General features: G+C 35.6%; 1 protein-coding gene across 1 annotated transcript; it reads left to right on the top strand.

Moving 5' to 3' along the window:
- On the top strand, positions 1-4,968 carry LOC115737778 (probable protein S-acyltransferase 4). The gene is made up of 6 exons (XM_030670116.2): positions 1-581; positions 1,144-1,317; positions 1,909-2,217; positions 3,024-3,254; positions 3,379-3,923; positions 4,503-4,968. Exons 1-5 carry the CDS (start codon positions 528-530, stop codon positions 3,919-3,921), a joined length of 1,311 nt encoding a protein of 436 aa, XP_030525976.2. The 5' UTR covers positions 1-527; the 3' UTR covers positions 3,922-3,923; positions 4,503-4,968.
- Positions 4,969-9,550: the final 4,582 nt, after the last annotated feature.

The following is a 9,550-nucleotide window of genomic DNA, read 5'->3' as shown; positions in this document are numbered from 1 at the left end:
ACCCGCGAGAAAATTGAAACTTCCGCCCCTCACCGAACTCATCGCTCTCTGCATCGCTCGACAGAGAGAGAGAGAGAGAGAGAGAGAGATGCTAATGTGACAAGATCATGGTATGTTCCTTCTCGCAGCCACAAAGAAGAAGAAGAAGAAGAAGAAGAGGAAGAGGAAGAGGAAGGAGAGGAGGGGGTTGGTGCGAGACCAGTGACGGACGCTGGTTTTTGTTCTCTTTTTGTTGTTGTTCGATTCGATTTGAATAAGATTTCGCTCTGTCTCTCTGTCTCTCTCGATTCCAGCTTTGCTGAGTTTCTTGTCAGGGCCATGTTGTACAAAGTTTTGAAATTCGGAAGTGGGTCGTCTTTTGGAGTCGTGTTTCGATGATCTTTTCTGGATAAGTTTCGGTTTTTTCTTTCCTTCCGTTTCTTGCGAGGCTTTCCCCTGTGAAGACGACGATCAGAGAAAGTTTTGAGAAAGAGGGAGAGAGTGTGTTATCTGCAGCCTCGTTGTAGTCGATATCTTTCTCGCAAAGAATGGCACAGGACGCCAAGCCCAGGAGGCTCTATCAGGTCTGGAGGGGAAGCAATGTGAGTCTCTCTCTCCAATGCACTTCTACTTTATCCGGAGCTGGTGCTGTTTGACGCAGTTGAGTTCGTCCGATTTCAATGCTGGGTTTTGGCGCGTGAACTGTTCTGTGTCGCCTTTTATGTTCCTTGTGATGATGCTTTCGATTCTGTGATTCATCAAATGAACTCGGAGTTTGTTCAGGCAGTGGAATGTGTTCATCCTTCTTGTAATTTGTCTTGGATCAGCGAATTGTCTGTTTGTGTGAGTAGGGTGCTTCGTTGTTCTTGTTGGATTTGTAGTCGATTGTACCGTCCCTCTGCACATTAATTGACTATTGTTCGGTATGTTTAGTCACTAACCATCTTGTAGTGTCAACTGTTTATGTGGAGGGACTTGTTGTTCCTTGGGTGAAATTTGCTAGCGGTCTTGAAATCGCCTGAGACGGCGCAACGCAGAATGAGGATTGGGAGCAATAAATCTTTATATGATTTGTGGATCCTGAAACTTCAGAACTAATGATACCGTTTGGCAATGTCTAATACTGTTTTGTCTCTTTTCTTTCTTCTCCCTTCTCTGGGTCAGAGATTTTTCTGCCAAGGGAGGTTGATTTTCGGGCCTGATGTCGCGTCCCTGTTGCTTTCAACCCTCCTTATTGCTGGCCCTGCGATTGCTTTCTGCACGAGAGCCCATTCCAAAATCGAAGATCATCCCTATGCATTGCCTGCAATGATTGGTGGTTTGATTCTCGCTGTTCTGGTATGTGTGTTAGAGCTTCGGTCACACTGAGAAATTGAAGTTTGTTTTCAATATCCTATTGCATGTTAATGTTTTTTTCAGCAGGTAAGAATTTTTTTTTTCCCATCAGTTTTGCTGGGTAACCTTAGATATCTGAAAAAATTTATTAAATAAGCTTGACGGAAAAATATATTCTGTCGGTGCCATCCAGCTCTCGAGCAATGCCTTCTAGTATCTACAAGACAAGAATTTGAGGAACCAGATCTTCAGATAGAGAAACATGTAACTTCTTGACACATTACAGTATATACCTTTTCTCTTATTTCTCTGGGTTTTAACTATGCAACAGAAATTCTGAAACAAAAAGTTATAAGAGAGAATGCGTCCTGTTTTGGCGTTACGTGGAGAGGATTTCTCTCTCTAGAATCTAAGTGATGTTGCATCTCTGGAACTTTATGTGCTGCTGTTGCAGGAGGTGTTTTCATGTGGTTTAATATTTTTACTGGACAAATTCTTCACATTTACCATGTGAATACTGATGACTTTGATTCTCAGTCAGGCATGTCCTGTTGCGGATTTGTTCACTGACTCATACTACACATTTTCATGCAGGATTTATTTTTTCTTTTTATCACTTCTGCTAGAGATCCTGGGATAGTCCCTAGAAATTCTAAGCCTCCTGAATCAGACGAAGCCTGTGATGTCACTACCCCATCAATGGAGTGGGTTAATGGGAGAACACCTCATATGAAACTACCCCGAACAAAGGATGTGATTGTGAATGGTCATGCAGTAAAAGTGAAGTATTGTGATACTTGCTTGCTGTTTCGTCCTCCTCGTGCTTCTCATTGCTCAATCTGCAACAATTGCGTCCAGAGATTTGACCATCATTGTCCATGGGTTGGCCAGTGCATTGGAATAGTAAGTAATTCTGAGCCAAGCATCTAAAAACCTAGAAGAAAAAGGTTCATATTCGGGCTGATATACCAAGTCAATATGACCTGTTGTTGCAAGTGTAGATGGGTTGTCATATTTTCCTTCTTGTTTCTGTTCAATCTTAACTAAGTTGTACCTGGCAAGAGTACAATGAGGTAACTTGAAGTCTTGAAGATTCTTTGCTCGTTAATAATCGTGGAACTTGAATCAATGATATCTTATAGTTAGTCCTGTGACAAGTTGCATCTCCCAGTACCTCCTATCCAATGCACTGTCTTTTCATGTGTAATGAAACTTTCAAGCCTAGATCGGTCTGTCTAGTGCATTGTTTCGCTACAACTGATTCTATCCTAGTTAGGTGTTATCAGTTCAAGATTGATGTCACTAGGATCTATATCTGCTATAAGAAAAAAAAAAAAAACCGACATCAGAAGTCAATCTCTTTTATTGATGATCACTGAAGGAAGATCCATTATAGATTCCATAAGAAGTTATGAACAAAAGTATGCACATTTACATGCGAAGAGCAACACTGTGCATTTGTAACCAATTTCTACAAGAGACAATTGACTGCATTTCCTCGATTAGGGGAAGTGATACGAAGCCTCATTAGGAGGGGATCGTCTTCTGGAGTCATACTCGTTTTACATGCTTTTTGCTGGTCATGGATGGATAGATGCGTTGTTTGGTATTTATATGAAATCTAAGTTCCACTTGAAAATACTTTTCCTCACGCTCCCCCAGTCTTTCCACCTATTAGCTAACATTTCTTATCTTCCTTCTTGGAGCAGCGTAATTACAGATTCTTCTTCATGTTTGTTTCAACTTCAACCGTGTTGTGCATATATGTGTTTGCATTTTCTTGGATCGACCTTCTTCAACTGAAAAGAGCAAAAAAGTCTATCTGGAAGGCTATGTCGAATGATTACTTGTCAGATTTTCTCATTATCTACTGCTTCATAGCTGTCTGGTTCGTCGGTGGTTTGACAGTTTTCCACTCCTATCTGATTTGCACAAATCAGGTGATCTTTCTATCCCTCTCAAACCGACGTCCAAATGTGCACTTACTATGAATTTTTTTTTTTTGGTAATTATGCACGTACTATGAATTAATCTTGCTAAAGTTCAATTCTTCTGCTTGTGCAGACCACCTATGAGAACTTCCGCTACCGCTACGATAAAAAGGAGAACCCCTACAACAGGGGGGTCATGGGAAACCTTAGGGAAGTTTTCTTCTCTAAGATCCCACCTTCAATGAACAATTTCCGTGCATTTGTTGTGGTAGAGGAACAAGATGATGTGGGTGTGGTGACTCCAAACTTCGGTGAAGGCATTATGAGTTCAAAAGAGAAATTAGATATTGAGATGGGAATGAAGCTTGCAGAGGATGTTGGCATCACTCTTCCAGAAATCTTACGCGACTTGGAATATGATGATTCTGACGATGATTCGAAGAATAAAGAGGAAGATGGAGGGTGTGTTGACTCAATGTTCCCTGCAGAGCAGGACATGAAGAAACCCACAGAAACAACTATTGATGGTAATCAAGTGACTTGTTCTGGACAAAGCCTTGCTGTTCAACAGAAAGCCAGTGAATCTGCATATAGCTCCAGTGCTTTAGAAGATGACAATATTGCAACAGAAAAGAAAGATGATACGAATGTTTCCAATCAAAGTGCTGCACCATGAAGGTTAATTTTGTTCTTATCAATTATGCCTTTTTCGGCATTTTGTTCATACTTATGAAATTGGTCATTCGAATTGGGTGGAATACTCTTCTCATAAGTAGTATATGATGATATTTTATTTGCATATTTGGCATAGAACCCACATATCAAGGACAGGCATCTACTTGTGGCAGGCGATATGCAAAATTGAAAAGCTCTTATTAACATTCCCTTGCATGACCATCATGAACTCTTCCTTAGGAAGTTAGGCACCCATATGGTTAGGAGATATTTTCAGCTAATTGTTGGTCAACAATGTTTTCCTTATCCATGTGACATCAACTTTGCATTTTTAAAGTCAGCAGAGGTTTTCAGTTGGCACAGCATGATTTATTTGACAAAGTTCTTGCTGTAAAATGTCGAAGCGGAGATACTCAGACTAATCATTTATCAAAATGCACAAATTGAGGATGTCGTGAAAAGATTTGTAGATCATTGTTAGTTACTGGTGTGAATTCCTTTTAGTTGCCATGCTTTCTAGTTGGATTTACTTCATTAACTATGTTACCTAGGCTCTGAGAAATCTTTCCTTATCTTATTCAGAGCCGACGTTAGAGAATGTCACATTGTCACACGTTGAATTAGTTGGTGAACTGAGAGGAAGCCAGCAAACTCATCAGAAATGTCAACCGGAGGACTGATGCTTTGATGCTGGACAAGGAGACAATGCCTTTAAATCACGTTTTGGCATCTGCTAATTATTTGTTCAAAAGCATGCGAATGGCTTGTACATTTGGGTATGACGCGGAGTCCCGTGAGATAAGAGACGATTTTGGTTCATGGAAAAATGGTTTATTATGTTTGTGAAGTAGGTTGTCATTCTGTAGGTTTTGTTTTATCTGTCACAACACGTCACATTTCACGTGGTTTATACGGTTAACTAGATCGAGTTGAGTCATCTCCTGTTGTGTCTTCTTGAGTATTTGAACATGAACAATAAGCTTTGTGCTCACCCATGTACTTTCCTTCAACATCTCAGTAAATTATTCTCCGGATTTCAGTTCAAGAACTTGAAAATCGGTTCTGCAATAGTACTTGAATTGCCGACTAAGCTTAGATCCTTAGTCTTCTAGTGTAAATGGTAAAAAAATCAGTAGCTTTTCCTACAACTTTCCGGGTGGTAAACTCTGCAATGTCAGCTAATCCTCACTTTTAAGTATTAAGTTGTTTTACTGCTAATTCTGTTTATGCAGGTGAACGGTTGGAGCTCCAATAGTCCTTGAGCTTGATTTCACTTTTATCTGTTTCACGCATGCTCTTTAGTCTGTCACCAGTGCGAAAGTGTTTCCGCAATCTATTGTACGGTCCCGTGTCATTTGATAGGTTTTAATGTCGAGTGTGTTTCGCCTCGCTGGCAGTTTCACGGGATCCCCATCGGCTGGCTTTGATATCATTGCTTTGCGAACACGAAAAAAGAAAAGATTGCGTGACGGTGGGGCGAGCGATTCAGATGTGTTTATTGAGGGCTTATCAGTGAGAAAACAGCAAGCGGTGTGAAGGAAGAGTGAAACCTGATTGATCTATAAGATATTGTAGATTCAAACTTCTGTTATATCCCAGATGTTCCTTTCGAGTCAATCGATCGGTGTCTCCCTTTGTCTTGATTTCCACTCGAACTCCGTCCACTGGAGACTCACGATGGATGAGCTCTTCAGATCTTCCATCAGTAGGGGTTTTGCGGGCCAAGTTTATTGTTAGGACCTCGATGATCGACGGCTTTATCTAGACATTCTATCGAGTGGTCTTCATTGATTAAGTGTATTTGAGCTTGGTTCTACGCTTCATCTCTGAATTCTCCAAAAAAGCACATGTTGTTGTTGTCGGTAGAGATTGGATTATGAAATCATATGTTTAACGAAAAGGGAACCCATTTTTTGGGGCTATGTTCGTTGAGTAAAGATTCCAAATGCATAAGGACAGCTTCATTGTCTTGCATTGGAAAACAGAACTACTTTAAGGCTCCGTTTGTTTCTCGGAAAATACCTTTTAAAATAGAAAACATTTTTTCCATTTTTGTTCCGACAACGTTTTTGGGGGCGGAAAATGAGCGGTCAACGGAAAAAAATTTTATTCCCGTCAACAAAAAAAACCTAACTAAAAGCTTAAGGAAAATGATTTCCATTTTGTTCCCGAAAAAAAAAAAAGAAGAAGAAGAAGAAGAATTTCCACATTCATTCCTCCCTTTCAACTATTCTTTTATTATTTGCTTTCGTTTTTTATTTATTTTTCAAAAAAATTGTTCCTAATTTTTTTATTTAATTAAGGAGACTATATATATTAAAATTAAGATGTCTTTATCTTTTTAACTTACTAAATCAAATTAAATCTCATTTGTTCAATTTACTAAATCAAATTAGACCAATATATGTATAAGTAATTTATGCACGATTTATCAAATTACAATATAAACGAAGTCAACTATTTAAAAAAACTAAAAAAGAAGACGAATTGGAATTGGACAACGAGAACATCAAATATGTTTTCTATAGATAGGAAAAATTACAATTATGTTTCACATGTAAATGTTCCCAAGTAGTTAAAAATGTGATTATCTTTAAACGGAAACCCCTAGAAAAATATTAATTGCACTTTGAGTGAAACCGGGGACTAAAATGAAAAATATTTATGTATTTAGGTCCTTTTAGTCCAATTGTGCAATTTTTCCAAACATGAGAACTGAAATGAGATGTAGGGTATCAAAGTATCATGTCACGACTCTAAAAGTAAAATTTTTTGGCTACAATGATTTAAAATGAAATTTTTTAGTCAATTTAGGATTATGTTCAATGAAAAGGCATGTGGTCCCAAACTGAATTTTTAAAAATTTAAGAGCCCAAAATGAAAAGGGAATTAAAATAAAAATATGGACTATTTTTGCCCATTTTTCTGACCACAAATACTATTTTTCCTGATTTTCGCCTATTTTTATAATTAAAATAAATCCGAAAAATGTCAAAAATTACGATTTTTTTTTTGTTCAAAATTGGTTCCTAAGGCTAAGCCAAAGCTTCCAAGGTTGATTTTGTAATTTTATGAATTTTTTTGGTATTTTTAATTAATTTTCAAAAATAAAATGATAAAAAAAAAATCAAGTGTCAACATCATGCAAGAACAAAAGAGAAGACAATGTGTTAAAAAAAAATTATTCCCAAATGTTTCTAAAAAATGTTCCAAAAACATAAATGAAAGTTTTTTTTTGTTTCTTGTTTCTACTCCAAAAAATGATTTTCCTTTCCAAAAGGAAAATGTTTTCCGGAACTTTTTCAAGATATTTTGCCAAACGTCGGTTAAGTCCCAAAGTGTTTTAGGAAAATACTTCTGGAAATAAAATACTTTTTCTAAGGTGTATTTTCCATAAACAACGCGAGCCTAAAGCTCCGTACTTTCTTTGTTTCGAAACAACTTTCAAAAAGAAAATTTTTTTCTTTTTTGTTCGGCACCGATTTTCGGAAAATAAACAATTCAAGGAAAAAATTTATCCTCTTATGAAAAAAAAAATGCAAAAGTGAGGAAATTGATTTCATTTTTGTTGAGAGAAGAGCAAAACATTTCCCCTCATTTTTCCTCCCTCCATTCCTTTTCATTTAATTAATTGTTATTTGTTTTTTCTTTTAATTTTACTTGGAAACTTTTTATATCTCTTTAACAATTTAGTTCGTGTCTTTATCTTTTTTACATACTAAATCAATTTAAATCTCATTTTTTCAATTTTCTAAATCAAATTCGGCCAATATATGTATAAGTAATTTATGGCTCGATTTATCATAAATGACAATATCGACCCTCACGTCAACTATTCAAAAAAGGAGGAAAAATAAAAATAAAAATAAAACGAAAAATTGAAAAATAAAGAATAATCAAATATTGATATTCTATAAAAGAAAAATTACAATATGTTTCACTATGTAAAATAAGTTCCCAAGTAGTTAAAAATGTGATTATCCTTTAATGAAACCCCTAGAAAAGATCTTCCAATTCATTTTGGTGAAACCGGGACTAAAATGAAAAATATTTATGTATTTAGGTCCTTTTAGTCCAAATGTGCAAATTTTCAAAAAATATTATTCAAAAACATTTTAAATGAGATGCGGGATATCAAAGTCTCATGTCATGACTCTAAAAGTAAAAATTTTTGGCTAAAATGATTTAAAATGGAAATTTTTAGTCAATTTAGGATTATGTTCAATGAAAAGGCATGTGGTCTCAAACTGAATTTTTAAAAATTTAAGAGCCCAAAATGAAAAGGGAATTAAAATAAAAATATGGACTATTTTTGCGCATTTTTCTGACCACAAATACTATTTTCCTGATTTTCGGCTATTTTTATAATTAAAATGAATCCGAAAAATGTGAAAAATTACGAAAAATATTTTTTTTTGTTCAAAATTGGTTCCTAAGGCTAAGCCAAAGCTTCCAAGGTTGATTTTGTAATTTTATGAATTTTTTTTGGTATTTTTAATTAATTTTGAAAAAAAAAATGATAAAAAAAATCAAGTGTCAACATCATGCAACAACAAAAGAGAAGACAATGTGTTAAAAAAAAAATTATTCCCAAATGTTTCTAAAAAATGTTCGGAATGTATTTTCTAAAAAATGTTCCGAAAACATAGAAGCAAGTTTTTTTTTTCTTGTTTCTTCTCCAAAAGTGTTTCGTTTTTCCAAAAGTGTTCCCGGAACACTTTGGGAACATATTTTTACCATACGCGTTTCTATTCCTAAAGTGTTCCAAGAATACTTTGGAAACAAAAACATTTTTTCTGGGGTGTTACCATACACGGCCTAAAGGTCCGTCTCTTTTGTGGGAAACAACTTTCAAGAGAATATTTTCTCAAATTTTTTGGCTTTCAATTTATAGAAAATAAACGATTCAAGAAAAATATTTTCCTCTTATGAAGAAAAAAAATGCAAAAGTGAGGAAATTGATTTCATCTTTTTGAGAAGAGCAAAACATTTCCCCTCATTTTTCCTCCCTCCATTCCTTTTCATTTAATTAATTGTTATTTGTCTTTTCTTTTCTTTTTATTTTCAAATTTTTTTAATCTCTTTAACAATTTTTTATTTATTATCCTTATTTTATTTTTATTTTTATATTCTTTTCTTTTCTTTTTTCTTCCTCCGCCGGTCGCCGGCCATAGGCGAGGCAAGGCTTGACTCATCATAATATGGCAACCTCGACCCTCGCCTCGACTAGCCGAAAAAGAAGGAAAAATAAAAATAAAAATAAAACCAAAAAGGAAAAATAAAAGAATAATTAAAATTTTGATATTCTTAAAAAAAAATAGAAAACTATTAAAATGAGTGCACAGAGGAAATTGATTTTCCTTTATTGAAACGGGGAAAAGATCTTCCAATTCATTTTCAAGATTCACCCAATTACTGAAAAATATTTTTTTTCTTAGAAAACAAATTTTAAAAAAATATTATTCAAAAACATTTTATTTTTTGCGAAACGAACGGAGCCTAACATCCGGCATGGTTTTGGTCCGAGGTTAGGGATGGTAAAAAGTTGCACGTGGACCAACATGATTAGGCGACTCGTGTATATTGGGCCTACATGAGATGGGTCGGCTAAGCGATAGTTGTATTCTTTC

The sequence above is a fragment of the Rhodamnia argentea genome, chromosome 7 (assembly GCF_020921035.1).
Source record: "Rhodamnia argentea isolate NSW1041297 chromosome 7, ASM2092103v1, whole genome shotgun sequence".
NCBI classification, from domain to species: domain Eukaryota; kingdom Viridiplantae; phylum Streptophyta; class Magnoliopsida; order Myrtales; family Myrtaceae; genus Rhodamnia; species Rhodamnia argentea.
Note: the sequence above shows the minus strand (reverse complement) of the source record. Positions and strands in the feature narration are given on the sequence as shown.

Coding starts and splice junctions, on each gene's coding strand:
- LOC115737778 (XM_030670116.2), top strand. CDS start 528: ATGGCACAGGACGCCAAGCCCAGGAGGCTCTATCAGGTCTGGAGGGGA. Junction 2,218..3,023: donor TTGGCCAGTGCATTGGAATA/GTAAGTAATTCT, acceptor TTCTTGGAGCAG/CGTAATTACAGATTCTTCTT. Junction 3,255..3,378: donor ATCTGATTTGCACAAATCAG/GTGATCTTTCTA, acceptor CTGCTTGTGCAG/ACCACCTATGAGAACTTCCG.